The sequence below is a fragment of the Sander vitreus genome, chromosome 23, assembly GCF_031162955.1.
Source record: "Sander vitreus isolate 19-12246 chromosome 23, sanVit1, whole genome shotgun sequence".
Lineage (NCBI taxonomy): Eukaryota > Metazoa > Chordata > Actinopteri > Perciformes > Percidae > Sander > Sander vitreus.
The window spans coordinates 1800206-1817776 of record NC_135877.1 but is presented as its reverse complement, the minus strand read 5'-3'; the positions used below and the strand labels follow the sequence as shown (position 1 = coordinate 1817776).

At 42.3% G+C, this 17571-nt stretch overlaps 1 protein-coding gene across 1 annotated transcript; it reads left to right on the top strand.

The window, feature by feature from the left end:
- Positions 1–3841: 3841 nt before the first annotated feature.
- On the top strand, positions 3842–16692 carry il17ra1a (interleukin 17 receptor A1a). Its single transcript, XM_078281323.1, has 11 exons — positions 3842–4066; positions 4861–4885; positions 4991–5137; positions 5330–5451; positions 5821–5947; positions 8151–8198; positions 8286–8440; positions 10071–10145; positions 10238–10307; positions 11934–12044; positions 12194–16692. Exons 1-11 carry the CDS (start codon positions 3971–3973, stop codon positions 13633–13635), a joined length of 2418 nt encoding a protein of 805 aa, XP_078137449.1. The 5' UTR covers positions 3842–3970; the 3' UTR covers positions 13636–16692.
- The last annotated feature ends 879 nt before the right edge of the window (positions 16693–17571 follow it).

Genomic DNA, 17571 nt, shown 5'->3' with positions numbered 1-17571 from the left:
AGACACACACCCACCCACACACGCACATACACACACACTCATGCACGCACACACGCGCGCACACAGACGTACACACACACACACACACACACACTCACACACACACGCACGCACGCACACCCTCACACACGCACATACGCACACACACACTCACACACGCACACACACACACACACACACACAAACAGCAGCAGTGTTTCCTATTACAGTTTTTTATGTTATGTATTTATATATATATATATTGGAATTGCTTGTCCAATTCTGCCAATTACTGATGATTAAGCTATATATAGCTTAATCATCAGTAATTGGCAGAATTGGACAAGCAATTCCAAGGGCCTGCATGCATACAGTGCAGTACTGTAAATACTGTAAATAGTCTCAAAGGTGGTACATGGGACCATAGAAACAGTGTCTGATAAACAGTAGTACATTACAGTAAAGAATGATGATGAAATATTACATCCATAGATAATATAGTCTAATTGGTTCATGCTCCACACTAATTGGTGAGAATGAATCTGGTTATCTTGAAACGTTCATGATCTAAACATGGAATATTGTTTGTCTGTTTCCATACAACTATGCATTAAGAGTAATGCAACAGTTACTTATCATTTTGAGTAGCTGTATCGATTGATAGTTAGATGATTGTAATGAAATGAATAGACAATCATCTGAAATGTAATGTGTGAATTGCTTTTTGAAAAAGTAGTACTTTGATGTTAAGTTGTGTCATATTGAACAGCTGATCTTTGTTACAGTTTTTTACGATCGCTATGACAATTTTTTCAATACTTTTAACAACTTTCCTAAACTCTTAACACACCTACAACACACGATTGGCAAAACAGTTCATTTCATGCTCAAAATCACACATTGTAAACTAAACTCCAACACTGATTTTCAAAATACAATAATTCACTAACACAATACACTGTGTTTACCAAAACAATGCAATCATGTCTCAAAATCAAATACTTCTTCCAAAACACTAACACATGTTCTCTCCCAACAGGAACATTTAGTCAATCATAGAACAATGTCATACAGAACACTAACATCACATGGAAGTACAGAAACTACATTATTTGATATGTGTCAGGTCTGCTCTTATGCAACAGACAATAGTATAGTGTATTGATTATAGATTGTGTTTTGGACTGCAGTTTCTCTTGAAGCCTCTCTACATTTTGTTTAAAGATTATGTTTTGGGCTTTTCCACCTTTATTTGACAGGACACCTAGTTGAGAAAGGGGAGAGAGGAAAACATGCAGGAAATCATCACCAGTTGGATTTGAACCCTGGACCTCTAGCATTGAGGCATAAACCTCCCAGTATATGTGCGCCTGCTCTACCCACTGAGCCAACCCAGCCACCGTTTTGGTTCTTTTGCTGCAGAGATTCAATACAAAAAACGAATGACCCATCTCAGAGTAGCTTTATGAAAAAAAGGAGACAGAGACAGAATTGTCCTGGTACTCCTCTTCCTCTCCCTCGTGAAGGCATCTTTCTTATTTTCTGTGTTCATCTACAGTATATTGTTCAAACAGGACCTCTTTTACTGTCCTACCATATGATCATGGGATTGAAAGAACCTCAACACCTGAGTGTGTTTCCTAGAAGGGAATCAGCTGTGATCGATCTATTTGCATAACTTCAATCAGCTGTTTCTCAATAAATGCATGTATAAAATGCAGGGGATATATTTGTGTTTCAATTTACAATATGATCAGCTGATCACTTTGACTTTAGCCTATAAGTTAGGTTAAGAACATGATGTTATCTGTTCTGACATACAGAGTGAAAGCATTTGTAAATTGGTCAGTAAAGATCCATTGTTTTGGTCTTGGTGGAGCTTGTGTGTAAAAGAAGTTCAAGCATTTTAAATGGATGTTAACTGTACGCATTTTGTGTCAAAGCAACAAGAAATGTGTTAATTGTATAGTCTACACAGACGGATGTTGTCCTAACTGTGTTAAGAGTTTAGGAAAGTTGCAGAAAAGGTGTCATAGCGATCGTAAAAAACTGTAAATGAACAAATGATCTTTGGTTTATGTGTATTGTATCCAAGCAATTGAAAAAAAGTGTTAGAGTTTTAGAAATGTGTATTTTGATCATTGGTTGTGAGTTTTGTGTCTAGAGTTTTGAAAAATGATGTCAAGGTTCTGAAATTAGTGCCAAAGTGATTGTAAAAAACTGTATTCCTACATTACACCTGAAGCCTATGGCCGACCCAGGACCCACACTACTCAAGGGAGCACACCCTACTTTCATTTTTTTCCTACAAATTGAATTATACCCTTCTTTTTTTTTTTTACAGATTTGAAATAATGCAGTGGGCTATGCATCTGCCATCGTTTGACCTCTGTATTCTGTTGGTGTGGTGTTCCTGTCTGGGACCTTTTCATGGCCTTCCCTTTTGCTTTACTCTTTTGGTGGGCTTGCTAACCCTACCATTTAAATGTTTAAAACACTGAGTGAACAGATCTTTCAACAATGCTTTATTTTGTAATTCATTTAGTTTGGTATCAATGAGTCAGTTATATTTTTATTTATTTTTTATTTAACCTTTATTTAACCAGGTAGGCCGTTGAGAACTGGTTCTCATTTGCAACGGCGGCCTGGCCAAGACAAGCGTAGGCGTGCAAGACAACAAAAAGTTTCACATTCAATACAGTACAAGAATACAGAATACAATATGCTACATAAAGTGTAGATTAAGTGGGCACATAGTGAGGTGTAAGTAAATCGATGGATATGAAATATACATGAACAGAGAGTCTATATCACTGCTGAGATGGTGTAAAGAGTCAGTAAACAGTTAGTCTAGTGGTCTAGTTAGTGAAGTAGATCAGTTATAACACAATGTATATGAATAGACAGTCTAGATAAATGCTGAAGTGTAGTGAAGAGACAATATACAGTTAGTGTAAATTGCGGTCTATTAAGTGAGTTTAGGATTATATACGGATTATATACGGTGCAAAATACATTTGACATTATAGATCTGTGCATCTTACAGGGCTTAACATGAAATAGTGAAATACTGTGAAATATTTTGATTACGATTCAGTAGGCTTACTTTTGGCAATGTACATACAGTATATACTATGTTTATGAGGAATATTACTAATGCTATTATTCAGCGACTGGGGAAGAGAGCCCACAAACAAAGCTACTGCGGTAGACCTGTAACCTCTTCTGTATTAGGAATTCAACTTATGGATGTAGGACTACATGAAATATGACAGACAAGATCATACTGTTCTGGGACTCCAATGCACAGCCCCTAGCGTCCACAACATATCCAAGTGCTGCAGTTCAATCTGGGTGTGCCATCTGGTGGTGAATATGTGGAAAGGCAACATGTCCTACATCTTCCTCCACTGTTCACTTGGTACTTTGGGATGTTCCTTCTGGAGGGCTGTCCACAGAGTATGCATGTCTCTACATATGATCGTGTCTTTTCTATTATCAAGATGAAGAAAGAAGAACAAGCACAAATGGGTTACTTTGAAGTGGTGTGAAATGAACATATTCCTCTGAGTCAGTCACTCTAGTAATGTTGCATTCAAGCTCTATAGGAAAAATGTTGTTCTAGAAATTACCGGGGATACTCTATGTCCCCCCCAATATTTACAGTAGAAGAGGTAGATTTGATATGAAAGACAACCAAAAAAAAAACTGTACTCAATTAAGTGTTTGACGCTCAAAAGCTTTTGGGGGAGGAAAAGCCAAAATCTACAGAATAGTGCTCTATATTCCCACGCGCCGTGAAGGCAGCATTGTAACTTACTGTAAACAGAGCAAGTGATTTCCATAGAAAGAAAGCAGGAAGTTTTTCATAAAACATCAGCGTCCGTCCCGCTCTCTCGTTGTGTTTGCGCGTTAGTTTAGCGGTTAAAACGGTCTGAAATGGGTTTTAATGACTGACAGAGACCTGGACTGACAGAATTCTTCCTTCACAATGATTCTCCTCCGACTAGTTTCGGTGTTAATTTGTGTGTCGCTGTCGTCCGCGGTGAGGGTTTTGTCACGGCCGCGTCTCAACTGCTCTCGACAGGTAAGGTTAAGCTAGCTCGGCCCGGGGCCCGGGTATACTACCAATATTAGCCTATACAGGCTATACATAGCTTTCAATACATACAGAAAGTTATGTATGTCTGTGGGCCCTGACTGCCTAACACAACACATAGTTACTGTTAGCTTTCAGGTTATGGGATGTTAGTGTAATTGCGATGTAGTGTTTATTTTTGGCCAATATTCACTGAATGATGTCTGATTTATTATCCCTTGTGTTGTCTTCGGGTCAAATTTGACTCGTTTTTTAAGAATTAGGTATAACTTCCTATAAATTACACAAATTACACACACACACACACACACACACACACACACACACACACAGACACAGCTCCTCCCACCGTATGGTGTTTGGTGTTTGTAGCCCCCAACACCAGGCAGCGCGGCAATGGTTATGTCAAGGAAGTTATGTTAGTGTTAAGGTGAGGGTTAGCTGCCTGTAAGGCGACATTGGAGGCTTAAAACACCATCGAGCCCACCGTGCACACAGCGTCTGTCTCCGTAAAGAGTATATATATATATATATATATATATATATATATATATATATATATATATATATATATATATAATAAATAATGTTATCTCATTTTTTACTCTTACTCACACACACACACCCACACCCACACACACACCCCCCTCCACAAATTGCTTTCGAACCTGTGGGAAACACTGTAAGGGGTTCTGTTCTGTAAAGCAAATCAGTAAAGTTTATATTTGTAAACTCTACAGCTCTCTCCTCTAATCTCCTCTTTGTTCTTTCCCCTGGCACAGGACTTGAGTTGTACAGCCACCAAAAGTGAGTGAATTTGACTCTTCCCTATGGCTGCTGTACTGTAATGTCTTTGTTAGTATTCTGGAACCGAACTTGTGTGTGTGTGTGTGTGTGTGTGTGTGTGTGCAGGTAACTGTATGGACCCGTCCTGGCTGTATGTGCATGTGTACACTCCCAGCAGTCCAGAGGGGCTGCAGGTGTCTGTGGACATCAGGGAGGACGAGACAGGCGACCTGCAGCCGTTCCTGCTCGCTCGCTGGAAGATTAAGGATGAGGGTGAGTCAGTGGTACTTAGGAAAGATGAAGTTTTTTTCTACCAAAAATGATTCGCACTGGTTAGGGGGGTACATGGCTTACAAACACTGTTCAAAGGGGGGAACATCACACAACAACACAAAAAAGCTTGAGAACCACTGAAGTAGACCATGAAAATGGACAGGAAGTGACCTGTGCTGTGTTTGTCCTCAGGCAGTATCGGTTACCTGAACGCCACCGAGCTCCATGTTCTGGTAGTGTCCACCAACCAGAACCTGTGTGTCCGATATACTTTCAAAGAGAAACTGCCAATGAGAAGTCCATCAGGGGAGCAGGTGGGCGGCTCACAATAGATAACAGTCACATTATCACACATCATGGCCGTTAGAATATTTGTATGTACATATATGTTAGTATTATTATATGTTATTATATGCCCCTGACCTTCACTGCCACCCATGTGGCAGTGAAGGTCAGGGGCCATCTGTTTGATTGAGTGAGGACATGTGCATCTGTATTATACCACAAACTATAAATATGAGATCTGAAGCACATACTCAATATGAATTGCAACAGATGAAGATGAGAGGAAAAGAACTGTTGCATATCTTTATGAAAGGCCAGCAACACAGTTGTCTGTGGTAACGGTTTGTAAATGGTGTTCAAAACAATCATCGACTGTGAATCTTTCCGATTGTTTTCAGTGGTCGTTCTCAGCTGACATGGTGGTGTTGGAGCCGGGTCATATGTACCGGGTCTCTGTCTTCAACATCCCCAAACCAGAGCTGGGCCACAGCAGCTATGACGTCAGCGCTGATGTCATCGTTCCCGGTGAGTCGAAGTCCAAACCAGCTGCTGGTTGTTGTTGTTGTTGTTGTTGATTTTGAGCAGATGTACCAGGAAGCGTTTCTATTTCTGCTCTGGCTGCTCCTGTCACTGTTTGGTTGAACGTATGAGTGATTCTGGGATAGGAGAAAAACAACTCTCTGGGTTGTTTGCATTTCTTTAAACCAATCTCAACGGTCTTGGGCGGCGCTGAGCTCCGGACGCAGCGACGGTGGCTCAGTTAAATAGTCTCGGGAAGGAAAAAAAGAAAACGCCACATACAATATTAAATGAAGTTAACTGTTGAAACAATACACTAACGTGAGCTATTTAAAGGTCCCATGAAAATTTCACTTTATGAGGTTTTTTAACATTAATGAGTTCCCCCAGCCTGCCTATGGTCCCCCAGTGGCTAGAAATGGTGATAGGTGTAAACCGAGCCCTGGGTATCCTGCTCTGCCTTTGAGAAAATGAAAGCTCAGATGGACTGATCTGGAATCTTCTCCTTATGACATCATAAGGGGAAAGGTTACCTCCCCTTTCTCTGCTTTGCCCGCCCAGAGAATTTGGCCCGCCCATGAGAGAGAGAGAGAGACATCATGGCTTACAAAGAGCAAAGTGGCAGTTGGTCAAGGCCACACCCCCACAGATGAGAGAGGGGGGGCAAGGTGGAGACCTTGCCCCCCCCTCTCTCCTCCTCAATAGCATTTAAAGCTACAGACACAGAAATGGCACATCCTAAGTAAAGCTCATTGTGGGACTGGCTCTAGTGGCTGTAATTCTGCACCAAGGCTGAATTTCGTGAAAGAGACTTCAGATACAGTATTAGGGGACCACTAAGGCCTATATAAAAGAGACTTCAGATACAGTATTAGGGACCACTAAGGCCTATATAAAAGAGACTTCAGATACAGTATTAGGGGACCACTAAGGCCTATATAAAAGAGACTTCAGATACAGTATTAGGGGACCACTAAGGTCTATATAAAAGAGACTTCAGATACAGTATTAGGGGACCACTAAGGTCTATATAAAAGAGACTTCAGATACAGTATTAGGGGACCACTAAGGCCTATATAAAGAGACTTCAGATACAGTATTAGGGGACCACTAAGGCCTATATAAAAGAGACTTCAGATACAGTATTAGGGGACCACTAAGGCCTATATAAAAGAGACTTCAGATACAGTATTAGGGGACCACTAAGGCCTATATAAAAGAGACTTCAGATACAGTATTAGGGGACCACTAAGGTCTATATAAAAGAGACTTCAGATACAGTATTAGGAGACCACTAAGGTCTATATAAAAGAGACTTCAGATACAGTATTAGGGGACCACTAAGGTCTATATAAAAGAGACTTCAGATACAGTATTAGGGGACCACTAAGGTCTATATAAAGAGACTTCAGATACAGTATTAGGGGACCACTAAGGTCTATATAAAAGAGACTTCAGATACAGTATTAGGGAGACCACTAAGGTCTATATAAAAGAGACTTCAGATACAGTATTAGGGGGACCACTAAGGTCTATATAAAAGAGACTTCAGATACAGTATTAGGGGACCACTAAGGTCTATATAAAAGAGACTTCAGATTCAGTATTAGGGGACCACTAAGGTCTATATAAAGAGACTTCAGATACAGTATTAGGGGACCACTAAGGCCTATATAAAAGAGACTTCAGATTCAGTATTAGGGGACCGCTTTTTGACACATTTTCAGTGTGTAACTTGCTAGCTCGAAGGTTTTTGTTGTTTCCTAAAGAGAACTGAGTTTGAGAACGGCAACACAGAGAGAGAGAGAGAGAGGAAGGAGAGCGACATTGTGCTGGATGTCAGGCTTTATCCTGGAAATGTACTTCCTCAGTTAAAACTATCTCATTCCAGGTTTCTTATTATTATTCTTATATTTCTGTGTAAGTAGAGCCTAAATAAAATGGTTGACTGAAATATACAGGGTTATGCACAGTATGTCTACTGAAATAAGAAGTATCTGAAAGGTCACCATAGCAGCTTTAGGAAGCGTAGGCAGCATACAGATCTGACATCTGCAGCCAGATGAACAGTGTGAGATGAGTCATACCACTCTTACGCAATATCCTGAACTCAAAACAACTATTTCTTAGGTGAAATTAACAGACTGGGGAGATTCTGTGCATCCGGTGTCATTGTCACTTTGCTGATGAAATTCTCTGGTTTTTGCAGATTGTCAAGATCCCAAAATGCAGAGGACCCATTATTGCATAGCGAGAGGTGAGTCCCTGCTATTCCAAAGTCCAGTAAGGGTGAGTGAGTCATATCAAGTCCACACTAAGATGCTGTCTTGTTGCTGTGCCGTAGGCAGTCAGTGGCGACCCTCCATCGGCCTGGCTCAGATCACTGCAGCCAATGGCAGATCGGCGCTGGCCGTCAGCTTCGCTCCTGACCCACTGTGTGACCGGTACATGGTCATTGTTTGCTGCTCCACAACCCAACTTAGCCACTGGGCATACAGGGTAAGGTCACATCATGCTGGACATTCAGGTGCCCCTGTGTTTGAGTAGTACTGTGCAGTAGGCTGTCTCACATACTCTAGAAGATGAATGCATTTTCCTTTTTGCAGTGATTTGACCCAGAACATTACTGTATGTGCTCATTACAACATCCTGTCCTTGTACCTTAGCCTAGTTTTTACCCCAGTTTTCTTCTTTATGTCAGTTTAGGAAACGCTGTCCTGCTGTATTTTTCTACTGATTGTAAAATGGCTGCTCATTATATTTGCAAACCACTTGAATGTCTCCTCTCAGAGACATTAGATAAGATATCAGCATCTCCCTCTGTCTTTTTTTAGGACTCTACTCTATAGAGTAAATTCATTTGCTATTTAAGTCTAAGAATGAGGGATATTATTACCCACTGGGTAAACTTGCTACGCCCGTCTTCAAAATATAGAGCCAGCTGCTGTTTGTGGTGCTCTTGTATTGCGTTATACTGAGAGGTTTCTAATACCCTCAATGACGCACATGGGGGGCGGGGGGGGGCATGTGATTTATAGCAACATGCCTCTAAAGATTGCCCCTTGACATAACTCTTTCTTAAACAGAAACATATTCAACTGATAATGGTGTTCTTAACGGTCCCATGGCATGAAAATGTCACTTTATGAGGTTTTTTAACATTAATGAGTTCCCCCAGCCTGCCTATGGTCCCCCAGTGGCTAGAAATGGTGATAGGTGTAAACCGTGCCCTGGGTATCCTGCTCTGCCTTTGAGAAAATGAAAGCTCAGATGGACTGATCTGGAATCTTCTCCTTATGACATCATAAGGGGAAAGGTTACCTCCCCTTTCTCTGCTTTGCCCGCCCAGAGTATTTGGCCCGCCCATGAGAGAGAGAGAGACATCATGGCTTTCAAAGAGCAAAGTGGCAGTTGGTCAATGTTATATTGACTACTAAGGCCTATATAAAAGAGACTTCAGATACAGTATTAGGGGACTACTAAGGCCTATATAAAAGAGACTTCAGATACAGTATTAGGGGACCACTAAGGTCTATATAAAAGAGACTTCAGATACAGTATTAGGGGACCACTAAGGCCTATATAAAAGAGACTTCAGATTCAGTATTAGGGGACCGCTTTTTGACACATTTTCAGTGTGTAACTTGCTAGCTCGAAGGTTTTTGTTGTTTCCTAAAGAGAACTGAGTTTGAGAACGGCAACACAGAGAGAGAGAGAGAGAGGAAGGAGAGCGACATTGTGCTGGATGTCAGGCTTTATCCTGGAAATGTACTTCCTCAGTTAAAACTATCTCATTCCAGGTTTCTTATTATTATTCTTATATTTCTGTGTAAGTAGAGCCTAAATAGTATTAGGGGACCACTAAGGTCTATATAAAAGAGACTTCAGATACAGTATTAGGGGACCACTAAGGTCTATATAAAAGAGACTTCAGATACAGTATTAGGGGACTACTAAGGTCTATATAAAAGAGACTTCAGATACAGTATTAGGGGACTACTAAGGCCTAGCATCCAAAAAGCAGCATGTCATGGGACCTTTAAAGCGTCTTCTTCCTCTCACAGTACTCAGTACTATATGCTGTGCCTCAATGATAAAACTATACGCATGAAGTATCTCTCTTCTCCAGGCTAATCAGACGACCCTGAATGTAACATTCAGCCTGGATGAATGGCCGAGATCTTGCTGTCAGTTTGACGCTGAGGTAAATCTTTTCAATCTTCTTGTTTTCAGCTGGCAATAACTCTGCCTTCTCTGTGATCACATTTGTTAACATGACTTTATTCTTCCCTGCAGATCAAACCTCTTTTCCCAGAGTGTGGCCAGGACTGCACCCGTCGAAGAAAAACGCTGAATATTTGTGGTGGTATGTTGGCACATTTGGAATGTCAATGTCATGTGACTGGACTGCTCTACCTAGTGATTATAGTCCAATGCTTCTTAGCCTTACAAAACACAACTAAATAAGATAAGATAAGCCTTCACTGATCGCAGAAGGGAGTATTTGGTTTCTCAGCAACACAGGGAGAGAATAGGTACAGATGAAGAAAGACTATGGCATCACATTGTCAGTGTTGCTGTTTGGCAAAGCTCCGGACCAACCAGGAAGTGGCAGCCACACCTGCTTTGCATGGCAGTTGGCCATGTGTGGGAACAGCACAGTGATGAAGAGGAAGTGGGCTTTGAGAAAAGAGGCAATAAAGTATTGAATAACCGCCAGGAAATGGAAGTGTTCCCCCTAACATCAAGACACCATGTTTTTAAATTCAGCCAGTACAGCTGCTATACAACTTATACCATCAAATGCAGCTACCTGTTGATGGAAGATCTTGTTTTCTGTATTCTGTTGATCAATTTCTAATTTCAAGCCCATTGGCTTGGCACATGATCCATCTTTACTTTTCTGAAATATGTTTCCTCAATTCCTTCTTCTCTGCACCTCTTCCTTGTTACTTTGAATGTGAGGGGCTAAGATGCAAGTGAGAGTCATGAGGAAACGATTAAGGGGAATTCAAATCAACCAACCAAACAAAACAAGTTAGCACAGTGTACAGCTGAGGCTGATGGGAATGTCATTATTTGTGTAATAGTCTGGCTCACAGGATGTAAATTCCATTAACTGCTATCTATTTTTTGCGAGGGCACTGTGGCTGCACCCGGAGTTTAGGGCCACCCAGGATGATTGTGATTGGTTTGAAGAAATACAAACAAGTCAGAGTGTTTTTCCCCCAATCCCAGAATAGATAAGTGGTGGGACCTCCAGCGCTGAAAATAAACACAAATGACTTTAATACTGGACAAATTCAAATTTTTACCTGATGATTGCACCAGATGCAAGTCAGGCGATCACCTCAGTCAGTAGGATTCATCATTGTGTTAACCAACTCAGTTGGCTTCAAACTTTATTTATAGGCCTACACCATATTAAAATAACATATATAAATGTTAGTCATAAGATCTCTATGAGCCCCCAGTAACGAGCATGTATCAAGTTTGGGTTTTACAGGGATGATCATAGTTATAATTGCTTGTATTATTATGTCATCATTAACAGATATAGTGCATTTTCAAGGTCAGGTGTTTTTGTAGTTTGGGCATTGTGTGCACATGACACCAGTTTTCATCAAGATATAAAATCTGGCGTTATGTAGGCCTAATTTACATATTGGACTACATTTTGGGCAAATTGTGCTCCGTCATGGCCTAAACTTATACCAACGCACAGAGACTAAATGTAGCCATACTGTGCACGTCCGTGGATCTTGAAGCTTGGTGGGATCTCAGTGGATACTAACTTTTACCTGCTAGTGGAGGAAAAGTCTGGGGATCAACAAAGTCATTGGGATTCAGCCCTGGGGACTATAGATGTATATAGATATATAGATTGTCCACCAGCCATACCGACTGACTGACCGACTCTGCCATCCATAGAGCCCCGCCGCTAGCATGACCAAAACAACACCTAACCAGTGAACTGTGTTCTGATTTCCAGTGAATCCAACAGATGCCCCCGATGTCCCTGTGAACACATTTGTTGTCCTGGGAGTGGCGTCCATGTGTGTTGTGATGGCAGTTATTATGTACGTCCTCTGCCGGAAGCCAGGTTAGTCACATATAAAACACATTTTCATTTCTAAAAAAAGGAATGCCATTTCATCCAAACACGTTGATTTTGTTGATTTGTGCCTTCAGTGTTATGGGTTTAAAACAGCTCTGCTAATGGTATTTATGTGTGCTCTCATGCACTTTCAGGTAAGCCTGGTGTTACTGCACCACCTGTGGGCGGTGTGACAGCGTGCCAGCAGCAGCTTAAACAGCCTCCCAAAGTGCTGGTCATCTACTCCCAGGACCACCACCTCTACAGGGACGTGGTGCTGAAGCTCTGCGCCTTCCTCCGGGCCAAGTGTGGCACCAAGGTGCTGGTGGACCTGTTAGACTCCACCTCGGTTGGCATGATGGGCCGCCTTCGCTGGCTTGAGTGGCAACGACAACAGCTTCAAAATCCTTCTGATAAAATCCTGGTGCTGTGCTCGCAGGGCGTCCAGGCAAAGTGGAGGGCCATGTGCGGCCAAGGGCGGGTGACGCTGAGGGAAGACCTTTTCTCCCCGACGGACGACATGCTCACTCCCTTTCTCAACCTCTTCCTACCTGACATGCACCAGGCAGGCATGCTGGGTAAGTACATGGTGGCTTACTTCGATGACATCAGCAGGAAAGAAGACGTGCCGTCGGTCTTTGACATTGCAGTCAAATACAAGCTGATGAAGCATTTCGAAGAGCTGTACTTCCGCATCCTGGACATGGAGAAGTATCAGCCGGGTCAGGTCAACCACATCCAGGGCATTGGTGGGGACGAATATTTCCAGTGTCCCTCAGGTAGAGCCCTGAGGAGTGCCATTGAAACCTTCCAGGCCTACCAGCTGGAACATCCTGATTGGTTTGAGCAGGAGTGTGTGGACAATAACGAGGAGGTCCTGACCGAGGCGAACCTGCTCATTGAGCAGATGCACATCCCTCCAGTCCTCCAGTGTCTTCCTCTCATCAGAGATGGGCTTCCTGTCTATGTCCGTGAGGTTGAAATCAAGGAAAATGGTGACAGTGTTCACGTCCTCACACCTGAAGTGAACGCGGAGCGCGAGCAGTCCTCATTGGCAGAGCTTACACCAGTAGTGAACCCTCGGTGTCTGTCCAGCCTGGATGAAGTGTTGAGCGATCACGTGTATCCTCACAGCCCCAGGCCCCCGTCTGTCTACGTAGTGGAGCCTGTTTTGAGAAACGTGCGGCCACCGACACAGAGCTGGCTCTCCCCCGAGGAAGAACCCTTCGGCCAAATCCCCACTGGGGATGAGGAAGAGGACTCCCTGCTACCTTTGAGCCAACCCTCCGCTCATTCGGACCAGAGAAGCTCGGCCCTGCACAACTCCATGGACTCAAAGCCTCCAGAATCTTCGTGCGCCAGCATGCAGAGGGAATATCTCCCTCCATCCACAATGGCCCCCTCTCAGCCAGTGGAGATGGAGGAGAACGAGGTTCTGGAGCCCAGTGGAAAGGGCCCAAGCAGTGGCTCTGATCAGGGCTACATCTCCAAAATGTCCTCCCAGCATGAACTCCCTTTCAAAGAGGATCCGCTGGAGGCTCTGAGAAGACTGCAGGAGGAGCTGTTTCAGAACAATCTCGAATACTCTGACATATGAGCGTATCCTGCTGTCAGGATATAGTGTCAGTTTGAGCAAATATGACAAAAAAGTTATTTTTATAAAAGTGACCTACTGAGCCTTTAAGGTTTTTCCTACACAATCCTGAGGCCCAATTACATTTAGCCGAGGTCTAGTATTAAGGCTTTGTAAATGTCAGTTTATATTGTGCTTACATGGCAGTGTTTCCCCCAGAAAGGTTGTTTAGCCCGGTGGCAAGTGTCCCGGCCGGGGCCAGTCCCAGACCGATGGCAGCATTCATGTAGAGCCCAGTAGCTTCTGTGACAACAGAATCATGGACGGAACCGCAAAATTGAGAATTTAAAAAAGTTATAAGACTGATTCCACAGGGCCCTACATTAATTAAGTCAGCCAAAATATGACTATGTCTAAGCAGAGATGTTCACAAGTCATTTGTTGCAAGTCCAAGTCAAGTCTCAAGTCTTTGAGCTCGAGTCCAAGTCAAGTCTCAAGTCTTTGAGGGGCAAGTCAAGTCTCCAGTCTCTGGTCATCTGATCTGTCCCTAACACTGTATTGTTAAATCTTATGAATTGAAAACATGTCCTGTAGCTCCATCCAGACAGTCCAGTATCAACATCAGTTGTAGGATAACTTTATGGGGTCTAACACGTCCCTCTAGACCTCGGACCTGGTGAAATATTAACCTAAGTATGTCACATCATATGGATACAACTATAAAGATAGAATGTGCATGTTCCCAGCATTAGCACAACTCTTTGCGATGGTTAGCTTGTTACCTGTGATTATATATGCTAAATGTAACTCTGTCTCTTTCACTCAAAAAAATGTCTAATGTTGAAGTGGAAATCAAGAGAATAGTGGCAGCGCCACACCAGTTACAGAACAACATGCATCTCAGTGTCAGTCCAAATTACGTACAATAAGCATTATGAACTCACTGATGTAATGCCATTTATTTATTTTCTAAGTGTTAGTACGCTCAGTGAAACTGAGTCCAGCGCGAGGGAGACCCAACTCAGAGGAGGAGAGGTTAGTGAGGCCAGCGTCTCCACGGCAGGTGACGCACGGATCCGCTGCGCCACGCATGGATGAAATAATGAAATAGTAAATAGGACTACAGTAACAGAAATATGTGCAGAATTAAGACAGTGAAGACGGCCCAGTGTTTGGTGGACCGGGTACACCTTGTTCACTTAATAGCCTACAAATCATCCACGGGATCAGTTACGCATCACATGAGTTAGCCCACCCGACACAGCGTTTGTTCCTGGGGAGATGGATCCGTGCGTCCCGCCTCCTGTGCACCATGGATGTCTGAGCCTCAGCAACTACTAACTATAAAGATAGAATGTGCCTGTTCCCAGCATTAGCACAACACTTTGCGATGGTTAGCTTGTTACCTGTGACGATATATGCTAAATGTAACGTCTCTTTTCACATTAGCGTGTGAGTGACTGACCTATCTGGGTGTGTTTTGAGATGCCTGATGAAGTCCGACGTTGTTGATCCGGCATCATTTATCTTGGTGCCACACACCTTGCATGTAGCTGTTCTCTTACTGCCACTGTTTACCAAGTTATTGAAAGCAAAACTATTGAGAAAAGGCACAACTCCAGGAGGACGTGGTGTCGCCATCGGCAATGCATTTTGATATGTGAGTGCGGGCACATAGGCGCATGTGTTACGTTGCACATTATGGCAAAGGCCAGGCATGCAGCTCGTCATACGTTTCCCCAACGTATATGCGGCAATAAAAGAAAATAGAAATACATGAATACATTTTGATTTAAAAAGCAATAATTGCATGAAAACAGGTTGTTGACGAGTCTCGAAGCTGGAGTCCGAGTCAAGTCTGAAGTCTTTTGGGTCGAGTTGCAAGTCAAGTCTGAAGTCAGCTGTTTGTGCGACTTAAGTGCGACTCAAGTCCCCATCTCTGTGTCTAAGTTTCCAACGTTTAAGAACGTCGGGGGAACCCTGCATGGCACACTTTACATCAAGTCAACTACTACTGACTAATACATAGAATGGGAGCCACAGCTAATGCTTCCCTCCGGGGCCCTCTACTGGCTTCATCTGGCCCTGGGGAGTTGTTGCTCCATGTGGACAGAAATGAAGATGGCCAGCCCAGATTGATATGATTGTTGAACATTGTTCCATGATATCAAATCTAGAAAGGAGGGGTGGAACGGTGCACGTATTCGTATTGAACCGAAACGGTACGGGCGTCTCGGTTCGGTACATGAATTTACACGGAGAATACACAATATAAAAATAAATAAAGCTTGCGTTCAAATTCATTAATGTAATGCCGAACTACTGTTAGATAGAGGTGTTAATCTCCACTGATCTCCTGATTCCATTACGATCATCATGTCAGCGATTCGATATCTCGATGCATCACGATGAGTCACATACATTTTTCTATTAAAGCCATATAGGATATTTAATTCATAGCTTTTCAAGCTTCAAAAACAAAACATTCTGCAGTGCTCTAATACTAAATCAATTGGATACATAAAACTACAGCACTGAGCCCATGGCACGTCCTGAATGTGCAAAACATACCAGAATATGTCAACAGAAAGGTTGTCAGGCATACATTAAATTGTAAACAGAAATAATTGATTATGACCCGGCCGATTATCGATGCAGCGTCGTCCATGTCCACGATTCCATGCATCCATTATTTGATTAATTTCAACACCTCTACTGTTAGATACATGTTTCTTTAGGGACACCTCATCTGTATAGCACGAATACTTTCTTTTATCTTTTGTGGGGGAAGGTCTCGCCTAAGTAGAATTTTGCTTTGTTATTATTCTATGTAATTTGCACTTTCATAAATAAGAGATGCTGTATTTAGCAAAAGAAAGCTCCACCAAACAGTAAAAGCATTCCAGGGAATGAGGTTTATTGCAAATAACATTTGTATCATTGTGTGTTTGTGTGAGGATACATTTTCTTTGATAATTAATAGAGATAATATCTCTCACAGCACTTATCTTTGTTTCAGGGCCAATCATTGTCCTCTGTTATGGAGTAATCCATAATAAATATCAACAAATCACTTTTGAACAGTACTTTCCTCAGATTTATTTCAGGTTTCAACCACATAATACTCTTACATCTACAGTACATAGATAGGATTATGTCAGTACAGATATACAGCACACAACTTTACAGTACAGGTCGAGTCCTCTCTGTAAACAACAGCAATCTTCTTTCACCGTAAACACGTTCAAGAAAGCCCATATACAGAAATATAAGACAGCAGAGGGTTCAAATTGCACACATTGTGGTTTTTATTGGACGTAGGCTAAGGAAGAAAAACTGGAATATGTGTAGCATGATTGGCTGCTTCAAACATCCATGTCCATGAAAGCCTTTGGTAGTTCCAGTGTAGCTATGCACTGTGCTTTTCACACAGGTCAACTTTGGTAAAACCTAGACCCTATTTTCCTATGTTTTTGTGTCTAGGAACAACACTTTTCAAAATTGGTCCAGTATTAAGCAAGACGGCTACAGTCGGCAGCGGTGAAACAAGCTACAATGTAACCGTATAGGACCAATGTTCAGCATCAGTCAGCGTCCACTAACAGTTCTGTTTTTGCCGCTGACAGACTCAGATTATTATTCTAAGTGTCTGACAACATTATGAAAGGATCCCTACAGAGATAGACCTTTTAGTTAAAGAGTAAGATCCTTTTAGTTTAACATGAAACAGCCCCGAAATCACCATCACCAAACTACACCAGACTCCATGTAAATAATCAGCACTTTTATCATCGTAAGACACACTTCATTCAAAGTGGACAGAAACTAAATAAAACTATCAAAAGCCGTCTTGGTTCATCTTTCCACTGTTCCAACAATCACCACTCTGGTTTGGTTGAAATAAACCCTTAATTCACCCATTTACATGTGACAATATGCTGGCTCTATACACGCTAAAAG

What these genes read in the sequence shown, in the direction of transcription:
- il17ra1a (XM_078281323.1), top strand. Translation starts at nt 3,971, where the DNA reads ATGATTCTCCTCCGACTAGTTTCGGTGTTAATTTGTGTGTCGCTGTCG. An exon ending in GCTGTCAGTTTGACGCTGAG is followed by an intron (nt 10,146 to 10,237) that starts GTAAATCTTTTC and finishes TCTTCCCTGCAG; the next exon opens with ATCAAACCTCTTTTCCCAGA. An exon ending in AACGCTGAATATTTGTGGTG is followed by an intron (nt 10,308 to 11,933) that starts GTATGTTGGCAC and finishes TCTGATTTCCAG; the next exon opens with TGAATCCAACAGATGCCCCC.